At 39.9% G+C, this 20338-nt stretch overlaps 1 protein-coding gene across 1 annotated transcript in view; it reads right to left on the minus strand.

Annotated features, from left to right (window-relative positions):
* brinp3b (bone morphogenetic protein/retinoic acid inducible neural-specific 3b) overlaps window positions 1–3535 on the minus strand; it is a 29513-nt gene extending 25978 nt beyond the window's left edge. The window contains exon 1 of the mRNA XM_027148538.2: window positions 2770–3535. Within this exon, the coding sequence (XP_027004339.2) occupies window positions 2770–2960 (191 nt within the window). The 5' untranslated portion in view covers window positions 2961–3535. The remainder of the gene's footprint in view (window positions 1–2769) is intronic.
* Between the last annotated feature and the right edge of the window lie 16803 nt (window positions 3536–20338).

Here is a 20338-nt window from a genome sequence, read left to right on the forward strand (position 1 = left end):
TTTCCACCCTTGGATCTGCCCCCGACTGACTTTTTGTGTTTTGCACCATTCTACTGAACTATTGTGTGTAAAAAAAAATCCCAGGAAGTTCTGTATTTTCTGAAATGCTCAAACCAGCAACATGAGCCAGGGTGAAAGTTTTCTGAAACAACTCTGAAACATATGACTCACAATCACACACATATATAGAAAACATATTAGCGTATGAACGGTAGACTCCAGGAAGTGACAAAGTGCAACTATAGTGTAAGATAGTCGGCCGTTAGAAATGAAAAAGCAGCATGTGACAAGAAAAGGCCACAAAAGCAATCAGCACACAATCTGGCTCTCCTTTCCACCTCCTCCTGTTTATACCACTTCTGTTCCACACTTCCCCTGTACACTTGGCCGACACAGACAAGAACAGTAGGTGGGATTTGATTGTGCTGGGACTAAAAGACGCTCAACAGGGAGCCAGGTGCTAAACACACAGTACTGTACAGTTCTTTTTTTTCTCTGAAATATAATCTGCTCAGATCTTTCTATACCTCTGGTGTTCTGACCTGAAAGGCATGAACAGAGAGGATGGCATGGGAGGAAGGTGTTTAACATATTGTTCATAATCAGCAAGATGTTCCTTACACTCAGCATGCATGCCTGTTACCGGTGAGACAATATGTCTCGCTGTACAATGCCTAAATGAATTATTATTCATTAATTCATTTTTGGGGGCACGGTTGCTTAGTGGTTAGCACGTTCGCCTCACACCTCCAGGGTTGGGGGTTCGATTCCCACCTCTGCCTTGTGTGTGTGGAGTTTGCATGTTCTCCCCGTGCCTCGGGGGTTTCCTCCGGGTACTCCGGTTTCCTCCCCCGGTCCAAAGACATGGCATCTCTAGAATTGTCCATAGTGTGTGAGTGAATGAGAGTGTGTGTGTGCCCTGTGATGGGTTGGCACTCCATCCAGGGTGTATCCTGCCTTGATGCCCGATGACGCCTGAGATAGGCACAGGCTCCCCGTGACCCAAGGTAGTTCGGATAAGCGGTAGAAAGAGAGAGTGAGTAATTAATTTTTGATGCTACTGTACTGTTTGAGTTATCTCACATAACTCAACACATTTCTACTCAAGGACACCAATAGTCCACTTTTGTAACTGAGCAAATCCTGGCAAGGATCAATTACTAGCTTTAAGAAAATCTGTCACTGCTACTGTACCCATCAGCCCCTTACGGAGTGGTCCTCAGGATGTGTAGAGGTTTGATGGAAATGGATAAGGATGTAAACGTTAAAGCTAGAGACATCCTTTGGCATTCAATAGCCTTTATTACATTGCCAAATGTACAACAAGTAAAAGTTACATGAGTGGGAGGTTTTATCTTCATTGTTGGGGGACAAACAAAGACCAAGTTCATTAAAATGCAGGAATAATGCAAAACTCTACACAGAGAGTTCAGGATCGAACCGTGGACCCTGAAGCTCTGAGCCACCAACACCACCTCCTACACCACTCTACACTGACTCTAACATTACGTATTTTTTTTTTTTACCAACACAATATTATTGTCTGAGCGATAATTTCTAAAGATTTAGTCGATTAAAATTCACATGAGCTCATCACTAAAGCGTAAACATGCATCCAACGCCTGAATTCTTGCCACAATTATCATCTATATGAATTATGTAAGATAACTTTTGTTCACATGGTCAGTTGCTGCATAAATGTATTATGTCATATGTCAGGTATTTGGTCTGCTCGGTCTAAGAGCTATTCTGACAATATATGTAAAATTGCAAGGACATTTTAAAGCAACTGTGAGAGAAACGTACGCCTTTAATACTGTTGGCTTATGATACACCTCTAATAAGAGTTTGGGAAAGGGATTTTTTTCAGTGTTTTCCTGCCCATTGGTTCGCTTGTGGGAGGTTCAATGGGTGTTTGCCAGTGTGATTTTATTAGCCATCGATTAGTTTTTCAGACTAGTTTTGATTGGACATTAGACTGTTTTGGGGCTGGTTTTAATTGTCTAATGGGACTGGTCTTCATTAACCATTGGGATAGCTTTGGGGCAGGTTTTTTCAACCAATGGGTTGGAGTTTATTACAAGGATTTGAAGTTCATTATGATTGACTATAACGACTGATCTTGGGGTTTATTTGCTTGTCACTGAGCTGTTGATTGGGGCTCTTTTTAATTGCCCATTTGGATGCTTTTGGGACATGGTTTGATTGGACACTGGGTTTGTTGTTATGTTTTACACAAAATTATTGTGTGTTTTTAGATATGTCTTGCTTTGCTTGGACATTCGGCTGTTTCCTGACAGTGTAGGTTCTAACACTGTAATCGACAGTATTTCCAGAACCAGAACCAATGCAAAAGAAAAATGCAAGACTTCTCAATAAAAGCAAGCTTGTGCCCACGTGCATTGTATAGAATGAGGAAGAGTCTCTAAACCTCTGGGGACGGTGCTCTCCGGTGACAGGGCCTTAAAATGCCCCAGGCACATGTGAAAATGGGCAGTTGGAATGGCTTTAAAATAATTTGGTGATTCTGGGGCTGAATTTATTGATTATTGGGCTGTTTTTGATGGTTATTTGAGTTCACTGAATTGCTTTTTTAACACCTACTTGGCAACCCTGACCAGTGCAAATACATCAAATCAAGTAGATTCGTATTCAAGTTGAACTTTCTAGCTGTTTGTCTTTGTAACAGCAAAATAAAAGTCGAAATAGTTAAAAATGAAATAAAACAACTAGTAAAAGTGTAAGCAGAGTCGCGTGTCTGTACTGTACCTGTAAATCTTGTAGCGGGTGGTGAAGCCGTGTTGGTGTCGCTCGGAGAAGTCGGTGAACTCGTGCGCACGGCGGAACGGCCCCTTGTCCGCCAGGAGCCACGCGAGGCGTTCCGCGGCCCCTGCGCACGCCCCCGCGGCCACGAGCAGCAGCAGCAGGAGCAGCGCGCGGAGAGCACCGTGCCTGGCCATGCATCCGCGCGTGCCGCATCCCCGTCGCGCTTTCCCAGATTTGCAACAGCAAGGTTACGTGAACGTACCTCGCGTGTCAAGTCCGTGTCAGGCTTCACAGATGCACGTTAAGTCAATAACAGAGCCGGTACAGGTGGTCGCATTTACATCATCCATACAGCTTACCTTATTTTGTAGTCCTTTTTTTTCTCAGCTCAACAAGCAAACTAACTTTTTTCCACCTAAATGCACGTTTATTAAAGAAATGTCCCCGATTCGATGCGACCCCAGTTAGATAAGTCCAATGCGCGTAAAGTACGCGGCAAGCACGACTGGTTATCTGCAGAGTACGCGCGAGATCCACACACGGTGTCTACTGATACTGACAGCTTAGAAAAGTGTCATATCAGAGTAAAATCGGATCCGTCTAATCTTCGTGGTCCTCCAAAACAATTCCGATTGGGAAACACGGTGAAGTTCACTGTGACCGCGCGCGTGGAGGACGAAAAAAAATGATGCATTTCCCATTTCCCTTATCTGCAGGGTGAGAGAAGTGCACGCGCGCCTAGTGCACTTTGGAAACGCTCTGCATTTTAAAGGACTCTCTCTCTCTCTCTCTCTCTCTCTCTCTCTCTCTCTCTCCCTGTGCACATGCGTTATCAAATCTCACACTGTTATCCTCCTTTTATCCAGCGTATGCACGTGTAATGCATTTGGAAAACTAAGCCGCAACATTTCTGGAACACATTTTACAGAAAGCTTTTTAATTGATCCTCTGAGCACAGGGATTTTATTTATTTATTTTTAAATTATTTATTTATTTTATTTTAAATCACTGCCTATAGCCTTCTGCCCTTTGACACTGTGGCCCTGTGTCCTTACGCTTTTAAGGGTTAGACTTTAAAGGAAATCATGTTAAGTGTTTATGTAATAAATGAACCTGTAAATGCCTAATTCTATTTATACTCTTCGATTGAATCTATATTAGTACATCATAGTGTCATATATCATTAACATTATGAAAATTGCACGAGTTGGCCGTGACGTTGCACTCCATTAACACGCCGGGACCTGAGCACGCCTTGGGTAATGAAGTCACTCAGTTCAGAATCACTGTTTGCCTTTTTAGGTGGAAATTAAATTCCGCCGTCTGAAGCTGCACATCTATTAAGAGGCACAGAGAGAAAGATGAGGAGAGGCAGGAGAAGAGAATAAGATAATGAAAGAGCAAGAGAGGGATGGAGGGAGGGGAGGAGGTGTGGAGGGGAATAGACAGACACAAATACGGGTGAGATAGAAAAGTGACAAGGACAAAGAGAGAAACTGGGAAAGAGAAAAGGAGATGGAATAATTATTGTGCTGTTGGGATTTGGAGTTTTATTCTGTAAGGCTGTGTTGTAACTTATCAGTTACGCTGCATTAATTTATTTCTTAAGCCAAAACAAAGGGAAGCTTTTGCTTGATTTATTAAAGACGTAAAAAATCTCCTTTTGCTACGATATCTGCAATCCGACACTCCGTATTCTGTGATATAAGGTCGCTGTGGAGATATGTGTGGATTTTTTTAATGTACCTTGAATTCAAATATGTTGGCAGGTTTCCTCATTTGTTTCAGGTCTCTCTTGGGTAGAAACAAATTCAGCACTTCTTCTAATTCCCAATCCTTGTTTCTTTTCAGATTCTTGCCTCGTTGCATAACCCAGAGGAAAATTCAAGGCTCTTTTAATAACAGCAAATCATCAAGGTCCCAAAGCAGTAACCCATCACTATAACCATTACACTACCACCACCATGCTTCACATCTGAAGATGGTTTATTTACTTTATACCAGACATAATAGGAACTAGGGGGCATGGTGGCTTAGTGGTTAGCACGTTCGCCTCACACCTCCAGGGTTGGGGGTTCGATTCCCACCTCCGCCTTGTGTGTGTGGAGTTTGCATGTTCTCCCCGTGCCTCGGGGGTTTCCTCCGGTTACTCCGGTTTCCTCCCCCGGTCCAAAGACATGCATGGTAGGTTGATTGGCATCTCTGGAAAATTGTCCGTAGTGTGTGAGTGTGTGAGAGTGTGTTTGTGCCCTGTGATGGGTTGGCACTCCGTCCAGGGTGTATCCTGCCTCGATGCCCGATGACGCCTGAGATAGGCACAGGCTCCCCGTGACCCGAGAAGTTCGGATAAGTGGTAGAAAATGAATGAATGAATGATAGGAACTCAACTGCCCAAAGTTCAGCAAATGTTATCTCAAAAAAGCTGTATGGATCACAAAAGTTTTTTATTTTTGTTAGGCAAATCCCATCTTTCCCATGAATTCTACATTTTCTGGGTTTTTTCTTATTGTGTAGTCATGATCACTGATCTAGAAAGGTCTACAACGTTTAAAATGTACTTCTTGCCTATTTTCTCACTTTTTTGGGGGACTTGTCAGTGTGCCCTTTAAGAAATGTTTCACATGTGAGAAAATTCACCATTTTTCCAGGTCTTCGTCATTCAGTAATAATGGCTTTTACGCTGGTTCGCTGGAGTTCAAATGCCTCGATAATGACTTTATGGTTCTCTTTTCCTCTAAAAAATTTCCTTTGATTGTGCCATAATAAGCTTGTAGAGGCTTCGCAGCACTTGCTTCACACTGAGACCAACGTTGCATATGAGTGAGTTTTAGCTGCAGACAGGTCTGGCTGTGTTCACCCAGCCGAATCTAATTCTCAATCAGATTTGGTTAATTTGAGGGTCGACTGCTGAGCGATATCGGTAATGCTGCGGGTGTAATAAATTTGTGTCTTAAATAATGTGAGACGTAATTAAAAAATGGAATTCGTATTCAAAATGAACATTTTTTTCTCTGAAATTGTGCAGTAATAATGGAAACCTGGTGAGGGGCAAATACTTTTTCACAGCACTGTATACGAAGTCTATAAGTTAATTCATTCATTTATTCATTTTCTCATCTCAGGCGTCATCGGGCATCAAGGCAGGATACACCCTGGACGGAGTGCCAACCCATCACAGGGCACACACACTCTCACACACTACGGACAATTTTCCAGAGATGCCAATCAACCTACCATGCATGTCTTTGGACCGGGGGAGGAAACCGGAGTACACGGAGGAAACCCCAGAGGCACGGGGAGAACATGCAAACTCCACACACACAAGTCGGAGGCGGGAATCGAACTATAATAAAGGCTTCTGTGCCCCATTTCTTTTCTATTCTATTCTATTCTATATACCAAAAGGATGAAAAGAAAACTATAATACAGAAAGAAAAAGTAGGAAGTTGGAGAAAATATTGTGTTGGAGATTAACCAGAATACTGTATGTCTCAGCTGTAGCTCAACTACGACTCACGTAAAGAATGTCCTTGGTGTAGAAGGAAAAAGTTCCATGCTACAGTACCACCCCCGTGCTTCACATTTACTATAGTATTACTGTAAGGTGGGACAAGGTAGCCTAGTGGTTAAGGTGCTGGATTACCATATCAGAAGGTTGTGAGTTCGATTCCTATGTCCACCAAGCTGCCAAACCCGGGCCCCTGAGTCGAGGCCCTTAACACACAATTGCTAAGTTGTATCAAAATGAGTTAAAATGAGGTAAGTCGCTCTGGATATAGGGGCATCAGCCAAATGCTGTAAATGTAAGATGCTGCATTTTATTTGTAAAGAGAAGGAATAAAAAAGATACAGCAGTTACAGTGAAGAGGGACAAAAAAAAGTACTTTAAGGTTTATTTGTCTGGTTTAACAATTCTAGAAGGGTTTAAAGTTGTATTACTTTTTTGGAACAGTTTCTGAAAGGGAAAAAAAATCTGCCTCATAGGGTTTCACATAGAAGCGTTACGGGACAAAATGAAGTACACATCATGGTGCCTCCTTTTTTCTTTCTTTCTTTCTTTTTTAAGGCGAGTGAGAGAAGAGAACAAGAACATAGCCAAAGGGATGAAAAGTAAAAAATGAAAAATGTAGTAAGTTGCAGAATGAAGAGGGGAATGTAAGAAGAAGAAGAAAAAAAAAAACACACTGAGGTACAAGTCTTAAATATCATCTATCATCCTAAGAGGAGTTTTCAGATAGCCCTGCTTGGGAGTCTTTCGGTGTGAGAAAGAAATGAAGACAAGGAGAATGAGAAAGAGGGACAGGAAAAAAAAATGCAGATGCCGAAAGACATGGATTAAAGTAAGGCAGAAGAAGAAAGAGAAGTGAGATGGTAGAGCGAGACAGGATTCAGGAAGCAAGAGAGAGAGAGAGAGAGAGAGAGAGAGAGAGAGAGAGCGACGGTAAATCAGTCCCCTAAGGCTGAAGCCTGTTATAGGCCGGGGTGGTGTGTGTATGTGTGTGTGTGTGTGTGTGTGTGTGTGTGTGTGTGTGTGTGTGTGTGTGTGTGTACACAGTAATTGAAATGCCTATACCTCTGCACTTCCTCTCTCACACTCTTGCTCGTTTCACTTGTTCCCGCTTGTCTTTTTTCACGCTCTGTTCCTCACGTTAGTCTCTTATTTGCCTCTCCTTTCTCTTACGCTGGCTCTCAGTGTGCTAAAGCAGCTCCTGAAAATCAGCAGAGGGATCACTCATGTAGATTTCACCTGACAAAAAGCGAGAGATTCGAGGTTTGCTTCAGGGCAACAGAGCGTGTAACACAAGCGTGTGTGTGTGTGTGTGTGTGTGTGTGTGTGTGTGTGTGTGTGTGTGTGTGTGAGAGAGAGAGCACAAATCTGAGTTGCAGAAAAGCCTGTAGGCATCATTTCTGATGCAAGGGCAACAATTAATAATAATAATAATAATAATAATAATAATAATAATAATAATAATAATAATAATAATAATAATAATAATAATAATAATAATAATAACAATAATAATAATAATAATAGCAGTAAAAATAATATCTAACAAGCTACAGTTTGCCTGAAATAAATACGACATTAACATGTTGCAAGGATCTAGCAATAGTCCGAGCATTTAATTATTTACTCTTGGGAGATTTCTACAATCACTCCGGTATTTGATCAAAACAATGTTTAAATGTTCTTGAAAAAAAAAAAAAAGATCTAAGATTAAACATTGACATCTGCAGCTAGCATAATGCTAAGTTACCTCTTAAGACGATCAAGCTACCATCACCGTGCTTCACAGTTAATACTAAACAGTAGAGTGTTTATCTTGTTTTAGTGTAATCTGAACCAAAGAGAAAAATAAACGCAAATAGTGACACAGATCGGAGAGAAAGAAAGAATAGTACTGTATGTAGAGAAAAAAAACGAAAAGGAAGTGAAATATGGTGAGATAAATGAAAGCGGATGCTTCCTGGTTAGTATTCTTTCAAGGTTGAACATTACATTCAAACAGGAAAAGGACTGACCCATAATGTTCTCCTGTGGCACACAAAAGAAAGGTCCATTTTCGTTGTACTTTTTTTTTTCGTTTTTTTTTTCTCTCCTTTTATAGAGAACATTTTTGGAGTAACAATCCAGCCTGGAATCGTTTCTAAAGAACCCGTTATCAATAAATGCATTACTGTGACAGTGCACTCTTTCATTTCTCGTCTTAATGCCTTTAAATGGATAGATGCACTGCGGTGTCGCATGCGCACGGAACAGATATGTCCTTTCTCCCGTTTCTGATCAAAAAATAACGGAATCCTTGAACACGATTGGACAGGTAGCGTAAATAAAAGATTCTCTATCAGCGATTGTCTTGGCTGTTGTTCAAATCTCTTATTATGCTATTATTTCTATTGTAACATCGAATCCATAGGGACTCGGATGATGGATGTAATCCAAGTTTAAAAACTAAGCAATTTTTTTAAAAAGTGTTATTCATTCATTTTCTACCGCTTATCCGAACTTCCTCGGGTAACGGGGAGCCTGTGCCTATCTCAGGTGTCATCGGGCATCGAGGCAGGATACACCCTGGACGGAGTGCCAACCCATCACAGGGCACACACACACACTCTCATTCACTCACACACTACGGACAGTTTTCCAGAGATGCCAATCAACCTACCATGCATGTCTTTGGACCGGGGGAGGAAACCGGAGTACCCAGAGGAAACCCCCGAGGCACGGGGAGAACATGCAAACTCCACACACACAAGGCGGAGGCGGGAGTCGAACCCCCAACCCTGGAGGTGTGAGGCGAACGTGCTAACCACTAAGCCACCGTGCCCCAATTGAAGGAATTAATGCTCAAAATCCAGTGCAGGTCTACAGTTAAAAATCCATAATCAACCCTCCATCATTTTAGCTATAAAAAGATCAATTATCTCACCTTCATGACAAGTTAATAATAATAATAATAATAATAATAATAATAATAATAATAATAATAATAATGTTATGAAACTTTTATCTATTATTTTATGACATGCTGGGTTAAATGGCACTAATTCTTAGTGAAATGCTTTAGCAGCTGTCGGTAGAATAAAAAATGGAATAGAATGAACAAGAAGAGAAAAATATAGAGAAAATATGGATTGGTGGCAAAACAGTATGACTGATTAAATTTTAAGTGAAAGTAAAATAAATTATAGTTGACGTGGCAAAGTTCCCTGAGAGGAGATTTATAGAGTCTCCAGTATCAGCTTTTCAGTCACAGGAAAGACAGAAGAATGCAACGTCTTACTAAAAAGAAAATCTAAAAGGCTGTGATAGAAGCGGACGTTCTGCACAAAATGTAGGTCTAAATGGATAAAAACGATGTTGTGCTTTAATAAATAAATGGCTGCGCTGTAAAACGTTCTTTTAGTGCCAGCAGTAATTCCGGTGTTGTTTTATTCCTTATGTAACTCGGCACACATCTTCACACACTCCTAACCTTTAGGATGAAAGAAAAGAAAACAAAAGGGTTTCTGTAACTTTAATAATCCCACTAAATTTACTTACTTCTGTATGATAGAGTGATTAGAATATTATTCAGAAATGAGACAGAACTAGTGTAATTATACTAATAAGATCTAAACACCTCGGAAACTGTAGAAGAAACTAACGGGTGACGACGGTTATTTAAAGGGATTTGTGTGATTGGGAACAGGTGTGTGTGTGATTAGTAATCAAGAGTCTGTGAACAGACAAAAAGAATCATTGAAAAGAAAAGATTTTGCAAAGATATTTGGGTTTTGTAAAGATTCAGATAAAAACCTAATTTTCAAATTAAGGGATTCGGATATGTTCGGACATGTTCTCCCTCGTGCCTCGGGGGTTTCCTCCGGGTACTCCGGTTTCCTCCCCCGGTCCAAAGACATGCATGGTAGGTTGATTGGCATCTCTGGAAAAATTGTCCGTAGTGTATGAGTGTGTGAGTGAATGAGAGTGTGTGTGTGCCCTGCGATGGGTTGGCACTCCGTCCAGGGTGTATCCTGCCTCGATGCCCGATGACTCCTGATATAGGCACAGGCTCCCCGTGACCCGAGAAGTTCGGATAAAGCGGTAGAAAATGAATGGATGAATGAACATTTATGGTATTTAGCAGATGCCCTTATCCAGAGTGGCTTACATTTATCTCCTTTGCTCAGGGGCCCAGGAGTGGCAGCTTGGTGGCCCTGGGATTGAACATTTGGATCAGTAGACCAACACCTTAACACGTGCTTAATATGGTAAATACCGCTAACCACACAACCAGGTTGAACAACCAGATTTAGGTTGACCACAAGGTTGAATAACCAACCTCAATGCTTCCTAAGAATGATTTTAGTCATATTTCCATCCATACATCCATTTTCTATAGTGCTTATCCTACACAGAGTTCTGGGGAACCTGGGACTTGGGGTACAATCAGGGGACACCCTGGATGAGTTGCCATCTAATCATCAACTCAAGAACCCAATACATTTTTCCACAAACTATGGACAGGACAGTCAGCCTCCGTGTCTTTGGACTCAGTGAGGAAACAGGAGAACCTGGAGGAAACCATCAAAACACAGGCCATAAAAACCTTGTCACACAGGGCAGAGGTGAGAATCGAACCCCCAAACCCCGGGGTGCAAGGCTGTAGTTAAATACAGAAGACCACTGAATTGTTTTAGTTTTTACTACAGTAAAACTTCACTTCATTTGTGCATTGCGTCAATCATTGAACTGCTTTCTAGGCCAAGAAATTTCTAGCAAAGGTTTGTGCATAGGAAAATAAAGCGCAAGTGAAAACAAGACCAGCGCCCATGACTGAGACACGTCCAAAGAAAATGGCAACACAAAACAAAAGAAACATCTTGAGACCGTATGTGAGTCTTACAGCCATAGGCAATGGTACACAGTATGAATATTTTAAAACAGGCTACTGATTTACAGTAAAAAAAAAACTTCACCCAGAAGATACTGTATATGCTGGTCCCATGACTGTAAATGGCCAGGCCAAGTTCCCGACTTTGGAAAAAACCCTCAGTGATTAGTGAGAATGTTGCCAAAGTGTCATCGACGTAAAATGTTGAAATGTTTTGAATCGTGTACAACTGATACAAAAAAAATTGAACTTACTCAGAATTCAATTGAAGGAATTTATTCATTCATTCATTTTCTACCGCTTTATCCGAACTTCTCGGGTCATGGGGAGCCTGTGCCTATCTCGGGCGTCATCGGGCATCGAGGCAGGATACACCCTGGATGAAAAGTGCCAACCCATCGCAGGGCACACACACACTCTCATTCACTCACACACTCAAACACTTCGGACAATTTTCCAGAGATGCCAATCAACCTACCATGCGTGTCTTTAGACCAGGGGGAGGAAACCGGAGTACCCGGAGGAAACCCCCGAGGCAAAGGGAGAACATGCAAACTCCACACACACAAGGCGGAGGCGGGAATCAAACCCCCAACCCTGGAGGTGTGAGGCGAACGTGCTAACCACTAAGCCACCGTGCCCCAATTGAAGGAATTAATGCACAAAATCAGTCATAATGCTCAAAATCTAGTGCAGGACTACAGTTAAAAATCCATAATCAACCCTCCATCATTTTAGCTATAAAAAGATCAATTATCTCACCTTCATGACAAGTTAATAATAATAATAATGTTATGAAACTTTTATCTACTATTTTATGACATGCTGGGTTAAATGGCACTAAGTGCTCATGCTTCTAACGCAGAGAGGGATTTCTTTTCCCTACAGGTCTCTAGATTGGAGTTGGCTTTGGTGTTAATTTTGCCCTGTAGCCATGCAAGCTTCTTATGCACACCCACGAGCTACAGTTAACCACAAGCAGTAGGCATTAAAAACATTTTAATATGTATTAATAAACACATTGTTGTCTGTTTTATTTTGTGATAAAACAATAAACTTTGTTGTTGTTTAGAAATATTATCTAATAAAGGATTTTGTGGAACATTCGTCAAAAGAATTAGATCCTAGTATCACCATATCTATATATCATAGCACATACCATTCTGTAAATTTCAGTTTATACTAATAGCCATCTGTATATTATATTCATAGTACATACTGTATATATTCATCTGTATACTATATTCATAGTACATACTGTATATATTCATCTGTATACTATATTCATAGTACATACTGTATATATTCATTTTTATATTATATTCATAGTACATACACATCTCTAAATTACTGTTTATAGTAATAGCCATATATTTTGTATGAATATTTTTTTGATGCAAGTATTCGCAAAGGCCTGTGTTTTTTGGAGGCGAGTGGACATAAGGGTCAGTGTTACTTTTGGAAGCAAGTAAACAGAAAGCTAGGGTGCCAAAACATTTGCAGGTAAGTGGAGACGAGCATGTGACGTCATCAGAATACATGTGAGGAAGTTCCCCTCATTGTTCTGAGTGTTTTGATATGTCACATGTCCATGTTGTAAAAAGTTTTTTGATTTTGCATATTTTGGGGGCGGGGCAGCGGACAACCGAAAGGCCAGTCGGTACACCAATTTAAAACTTTGTTCAGAGTATCACCCTAAAGGAGCCGGCCGAGTTTGGTGTAGATAGTTCAAAAGCTTGCCGAGTTATAAACCTCCAAAGTTTATAATGGGAGTCTATGGGGAAAAAGGCCACTTTGAGACCCGGTACCGGAAGTACCGGTACTCGTATCGCTTAGAAAAGTAATAACAACAAACTTCAGACCAGACAAATTTGTTTCATGTGGCTCGAAAGCCCTAGGAGGAGTTACTCTTGATAAATTTTTGTCTAAGCTTAAATAGGAAAACAGAATGTTGGCTTCTACAAAGCGACATACTGCAATTATATCCATCTGTATATTATGTTCATAGTACACACACATCTGTAAATTATTTCTAATATTAACACTTTATTTAACTCATTTAAATCTTGTACAAACTGTATATCCTGCACTTGCTGCTATTGCACTCTGGTTAGACCTAAAGTGCATTTTGTTGCCTTGTACATGTGTAATGACAATATAGTTGAATCTAATCTAATGTAATCTAATCTAATCTAATCTAATCTAATCTAATCTAATCTAATATTTGATCTTCACCATATCAGTGATTATATTCAACAGTATTTTATTCTTATTGTACTTAATGGAGCCTCCATGCTGCAAATGAGCTGAACAATATACTTTGATCACAATTAGGCAAATTGCATGAACATGGTTATTTGAAATAACTTTCTATTTTGGACCAATGGGATGTATCTATCTGCAGGTTTGCATCATGGCTCCACATTGTCAGAGGAATTCAATCTGAAAAATCTGATTGAGAGACTTGGAAACGGATAAAATGAGATCGTTGCAGCAATAATTAAGAGGTATACTGTAGAACGAGCCATGGTAATGCTAATCAAGGCCTAGGTGGCCTTCCGCCAAAAAAGGGATACATAGTGTAGCTCTAAAAAACAGACACCCGAGACCTTCAGACTGCTGTTTTTCTGAAGGGTCATTAATGGAAATTAGAGTTTCTGTGACAGCTCAAAGAGTGTAACGGACACGACAAATTGTTAACTTGGTTTCTCTCCAGCTTTCAAAAACTCTAAGATTAAACCTTGATACAGCAGGTAAGGGGGCACGGTGGCTTAGTGGTTAGCACGTTCGCCTCACACCTCCAGGGTTGGGGTTCGATTCCCGCCTCCGCCTTGTGTGTGCGGAGTTTGCATGTTCTCTCCGTGTACTCCGGGTACTCCGGTTTCTTCCCTCGGTCCAAAGACATGCATGGTAGTTTTATTGGCATCTCTGGGAAAATTGCCCGTTGTGAGTGTGTGTGTGAATGAGAGTGTGTGTGTGTCCTGTGATGGGTACACACACAGGTTCGGATAAGCGGTAGTGAGTGAGTAAGAAGCCTGATGAATATTCTGAACACATTCTTCATTCAGACTAAAACAAATTTCTTAGGCACAGAGGGGGTCAAGAGTGTTTGGTGTGAACATTGCCAGGACTACCACAGTGAAAGCATAGTCATGACAATGAGTGCAAGGGGTGTTGTAGAGTTGAGGTTTATACCGTAAAACCTCGAACCACCAGGAATACCTGTGAATATACCAAAATGCTAACTGACAAGATCTCCAGAAGCTTTGCAGAAGATCAATGAACAGTCCAGCACGATAACGATCCACTGCTGAAATGACTCAAAAATGATTTAAAGTCTATAGAACTAGAACTCGTTTGGGGATTTTTAAAGAGAGCGCTAGAGCAAAAACGCTTCTCAAGCTGAAAAAATCTCTCCAGAAATTTGGGCAACAATGGCATAGATTAAAAAAAATCACATTAACGAAAGCGGCACTTTTTTTTACATATACATTCTAAAAATGTAAAAATACACTCAGTCTACACAAACACTGATGTAGTGAGAACAATGAAAACAGCCACAAGGTAATTTTCCCTCAATGGGTCCCTCTGAAATCACATCTGCCCCAGAGAGCTTTTTCGCGTAATTACTGTAAAATTTGTTTGCCTGCAGAACTCCATGTTTCCTCATGTGACACGTTATCTGTAAATCATTCTGTGTAATTCTAGGCAAAAAAACCTCTGGTATAATTTTCCTCAGTTGGTTCTAAGATTATCTTTGACCTATAAAAATGATCTGCTACATCCAACGTACGATGCCAGCTTCACTCTGTATGTAATATGTACATGTTTTTTTGTGTGTCCAGTTTACACCAATAATTATGAATTGTCTAAGAGAAGAATGCATTAATATTCAAGTTGGGAGTTGAACTTTGTGCTTTGGATGTCATCCGAGCCGTTTGTGTACCGTTAGCGATTATCCGTACCATGAATTATCTAGATCTGATTCTATTGTTTTAGCATATAGCTAACACACATGGGAAACGTTTGAATTCGGCCATTTTCAAGCAGCATCACGCTTATTTCAGGTGATTGTGAAGATTTAGGCATGGCTGTAAAGTGTCACGCATTGTGAGTGACAGTCACGCATTTCGGTCTTTTATCACGCTCTCCCGCCACACATCGTATTTCTCACGTAGAAAAACGTTTTGACTATTTGTCATATATAGTCGCCATATACACACGTTTTGACTATTTGTCATATATAGTCGACATATACATAAGCCGCAGCGCCCAAAATGTATCAATCCGCACCGCACAATCAAACGCGTCTCCCCTGGAGTTTGTAGTCGAGCCTGACACTTATCAGCCAATCAAAAAAAGAGGCTACACAATAGCCAATCAGAAAATAGCACTATTGTATCTGGGGTAAGATTTAACGCAACAACCAGAGAAAAAAAAACATCCATTAACAAGGGTATTTTCGATGGTCGGTTTGAACTAAACCTCAACACGAAAGAGCCTAAAAATGTCTGGGCTTGTGCCGAACTGTTTAAAATGGGAGCAACATTACAAATGATAAAGGAGTCCACACACACACACACACACACACACACACACACACACACACACACACACACACACACACACACACACACACACACACACACACACATTAATAAATGGATATTAAACAAATACTTTGTATTTGGTTAAATTGCGGTTAGTGATCCTTACCAAACAAAACAACTCCCCGATTATTGTGTGTTTTGTTTTTTTTTTTTATGGGGTGGGAGGTAGGTTTGGAGATGTCACGCTTGCCTGCCTTTAAAACTTGAGAGCCCTGTTTAGGCATGTTGTTTGCGTTATGCTAAACTGGTAGCTGGTAGTATGTGCAGAATTACTCTGTAAACTGATTCAGGAGGATTGGATTGTACTTTCAGAACATTCAGAAAAATATGAAGCTTATTGGTACTAATGGGAACTGAGGATGGGTTTCATCTTGTAGTCAGACACTGGCTTTGCGTCAATACTGTATAAAGTCATAGTACGGTGATTAGTTAGTGAAAAAAGACAAAGTTGAGAGTTAGTGTACTTTTATACTGAGTCGTTGAATGAAAAACCGAGCAGAAATCTGGGGAAATTTAAGATAAGGATCTTGTACTTTGCTTATTATGGACATGTTTGTGCTACGTCTTTTGTACCATATGTTGTACCATCTGCTTTTACGACATGGATAGCGGCATGTAATAATAAAGGATTAGAGATGCAGCTGTGTTCTGCGCTCTGAAAATGTCATGATTCTGCAAGGGGTGAAGGGCAAAAAAAACCCCAGCTATGTTTGGTTTTTACATAAATATAAGAAAAAATATAATTAAAAAATAAATAACATCATAGAGGAATTTTTTTTATCTATTCTGTGTAATTATCTATGTATAAATAAATTTGATTCTTTATTTATTTATTTAGATTAGACAGAATGCTATATGCTTGTGGACTTTGCCTTTGGCATTCTAGAAAAAAAGTTAAGAAAGACACTATTTGATTGATTGATTTATGATATATATATATATATAGCCAGTCTTAAGTGAAAAATTGGATACATTGGTGGGTGTTTTTTGACAGGCTGCACTCTCCCTAATCCGATCTGACTAATCAGACAAATGAGGTTTGACACGGTGTATCTTGAGAGCTCATCTTCGATGTCTATTAACTAAATTAGGGCAGTCCTCATCGGATAATTGACCCACTGATTGATTTTCAGGTCATAGACGTCCACTGTGGCCTCCTGTTCGAGAGGGAGACTATCTTGAACATTTTATACCCATTTTAAAACTAGATAAATAATAGAGGTGTTAGTGGGGTTATTCCATTTATTTGAACATTGGGAACTCATATTAGATGATGATTTCTTTCAGTTCAACCTATATATATATATATATATGGGGGGGGGGGGGGGGTTTTAGGCCAGGGCACTAGTGTATGATGATAGCATGCTATTGACTCACTGCACCGGTTCCCACTAGTTTCATGACAGTAATAGTGGTGTGTCCGCTTCCCAAAGGAATTTTGAAGAGATCCACCTGCTCCCAAAGTAAAGCTGAAGAATCCTGTCCACTTCTGAGGGAATTTGCAGTAATCCACCTTGTTCCCGAAGGAATTCCGACCTAACCCATCCATTCTTAAAGGAATTCTCACTCAAAGGAGTTCAACCTGTTCTTGCAGAGCTTTTTAACAATCCACCCCAAAAAGAAATGTTGCTCCCTTCTTTTCTCTCTTTCATTAGGATCTTTAGGATTATTGAACCACCTGATCTCAAAAGAATTATGATTAATCCTGCTAACTTCTAAATCTGACCACTCCTGAAGGAATTCTGACCAATTCTGACCACTCCTAAAGGAATTCTGACAAATTTTGACCACTCCTAAAGGAATTCTGACAAATTTTGACCACTCCTAAAGGAATTCTGACAAATTTTGACCATTTCTAAAGGAATTCTGATCAATCCTGCTGACTTCTAAAGGAATTCTGATCAATCCTGCTGACTTCTAAAGGAGTTCTAACAAATCTTGTTTGGTCTTGTGGAACTCCTGGCCAATCCCCCTTAATACAAAAGAATTCTGACCAATCCTATACACTTTTAAAGGAATTCTCACTAATCCTGCCTATTCTCACAGGATTTTTGACCAATCCTGACCACTCCCGAAGGAGTTAAGACCAATCCTGCTTACTTTTCCTAACAATTCCTAACAACAATATCCATGTTGAAGGTATCCTGACAAATCCTATTTATTCCTCCAGAACTTTGAACAATCCCACCTGCTCATAAAAGAATTTAGACCAATCCTGTCTGTGCAAGTAATTCTAAGCGATCTGCTCCTGAAAGATTGCCGTTTCCTTTCAGAGGAATCCTTAGGAATATTGTCTGCTCCTAAAGTATTTTTGCCTGTCCTCTTCCTGTGGAATTCTGATTAATTCCACCCACTCCGACTGACTGTAGAATCCCAAAGGGATTCTGACTAAACCCATCATTCCCAAAAGAAAGTCTGAAAATCCCCGTCCACTTCTGAAGGCACATTTCTGACCACTTCAGACCATTTCTCATCCATCCTGTTTGCTCCTAAAGGAATTCTGATGAATCCTGCCTACTCATACAGAACCTGTCAACAATCCCCTCTGCTGACTCAGTTATTTTTTAAACCTAAAGATTTTTGTCCGCATTAACCATAACACCTAATATTCTAATTGATTCAGCATCACCTGTTATCTGTTAGCATGATGACATCAATTATCAAGTATGTTCTTGAGAAATTTTTACTCTGGTTAAAGTGACATACATTTACATTTAAGAGACACCCTTACCCAGAGTGACTTACAACTGAGCATTAAGGGCCTTGCTCAGGGGCCCAGCAGTGGTAGGTTGGTGGACCTGGGGTTCAAAGCCATGAAATTCCGATCTGTAGCCCAACACCTTAACCACTGAGCTACCACATCCCCACATACACAAAAGAATTCTGACTTGAAATATTGTGCAAAGTACGTTCTGAAATATTTACATTTTTGGGGGGTTTTAATGAAAGTCGTCTTTAAATGAAAATTAAGTGAAACCTTAACTGAGTGAAAACACTTACTAGTGGACTCTGCTGTATATTACACCAAGATCCAGTTTGGTCACGCTCACTATCTCTTATGACTGAGAGCAGCTGTCTCTGCGCCGTATGCCAAACATCACCCGAGGTTCAAAGTCACAGATGTTTCACACACTCGGGCACGTACAGGAGTCCTTCTCTTGCTTCTTTTGAGAACTTTTGCCTTTGGGGTCTTTCCAGAAACCCCCAGAATTCCAATGTGGAAGTTTTCATCAGACTAATGAGCTGAAAGTAATAAGAAATATTCTGTTCTTATTTATACCACAGCCCTGTGGGAGTTCTCGTTTCTGATTGGTCAGCACCGATATAAGGCTGTATTCCAATCATACATCGATTTTATATCTGTAGCTCTGCATTGTTATAATGTGCTTAATGACTTAGATATTGATGTGACAGGATAATGTCCTGTTAGTAACACTAACAGCATTTCATAATAGCATTCTGCTTCACAATCGTACAAGAACCATTATTTCCACATGCGCTGTCCCAAGTACTGTCCTTCTGAAAGGCCAATGCTTTTATTTATTTATCCTTTTTGTAATAGTCCATGATGTATCTTGGGTATCCCCAAGGTCTCATTTGATGGAAGGTCCAGTACTGTTCTCTTGACTAATGCATTTTTAATGATACGCTGCTCAAAGTGCTATGAAGAGGTTAGCTTAATCGCCGCCAGAGCTCTCAGGAGTAAGTACCGTCAGTACCGGACAAAAATAAAAAAAATGCCTACATAGAAATTAAGTCCTGAAATATTCAACATATACCTTAGAGGGTGTAATACACCGGTACTATGATATGTCATAACCTGGACATATAAAATAGTTATATTACTGCAATAATGCTAGACCTACTATATAAAACATACACTGATGTTTTAGCACACTTGCTTCCTTAGCCTAGCCTCTGTTAGCAAGACATATGGTATGTTGGCCTAATTCACTTTAGCTTTCTATACTATGCCGTTTCATATAATTCACTGATTGCTTTACAGAGGACTCATTTATTTAATTATTTGAATTAAATTAAGTTAAAAAAAAATTTCTAAACTTCCAGAGCTTCTGAGTTTGATGTCAAGGGGATTTTTTATTATTGGATATGACTAAAAATCAAATTTAAATTCTTCTAAATAATTGTTGAAATTTACAGCAGACCTGAACATTTTAATATATACTGTATACATATATCTTATGATATAGCTTATGTAATGTTAGGCTGTTTTCTAGTGCCAAGACTATTAGGCTATGCTACTTACAGTATTAAAAGCACTATGAGCATGATACTGTGATTAGCTGTTTAAAATTCATCAGTCCAACAATACAAACCAAACTTCATTAAAGATTAAGGCACTTTCAAAGAAAGCTGCAGGCATGTTGTCATATGGTAAAGTGTATTCATTTCACTGTATAATTTTATTTTTTTTGTGTGTGTGAATGATGCAACCAGTGAGCAAACACCCGCTACAAGGCAGATAACTGCTTCCACCTACAACTCGACATGAACAAGTGGTACAGTTTCTTGAACTGATTTAAACCAAAAAGTTGTTTTGAAAAAAAAAAAACCCTCAAAAGA

Source organism: Tachysurus fulvidraco, chromosome 1 (genome assembly GCF_022655615.1).
Source record: "Tachysurus fulvidraco isolate hzauxx_2018 chromosome 1, HZAU_PFXX_2.0, whole genome shotgun sequence".
Taxonomy (NCBI): Eukaryota; Metazoa; Chordata; class Actinopteri; order Siluriformes; family Bagridae; genus Tachysurus; species Tachysurus fulvidraco.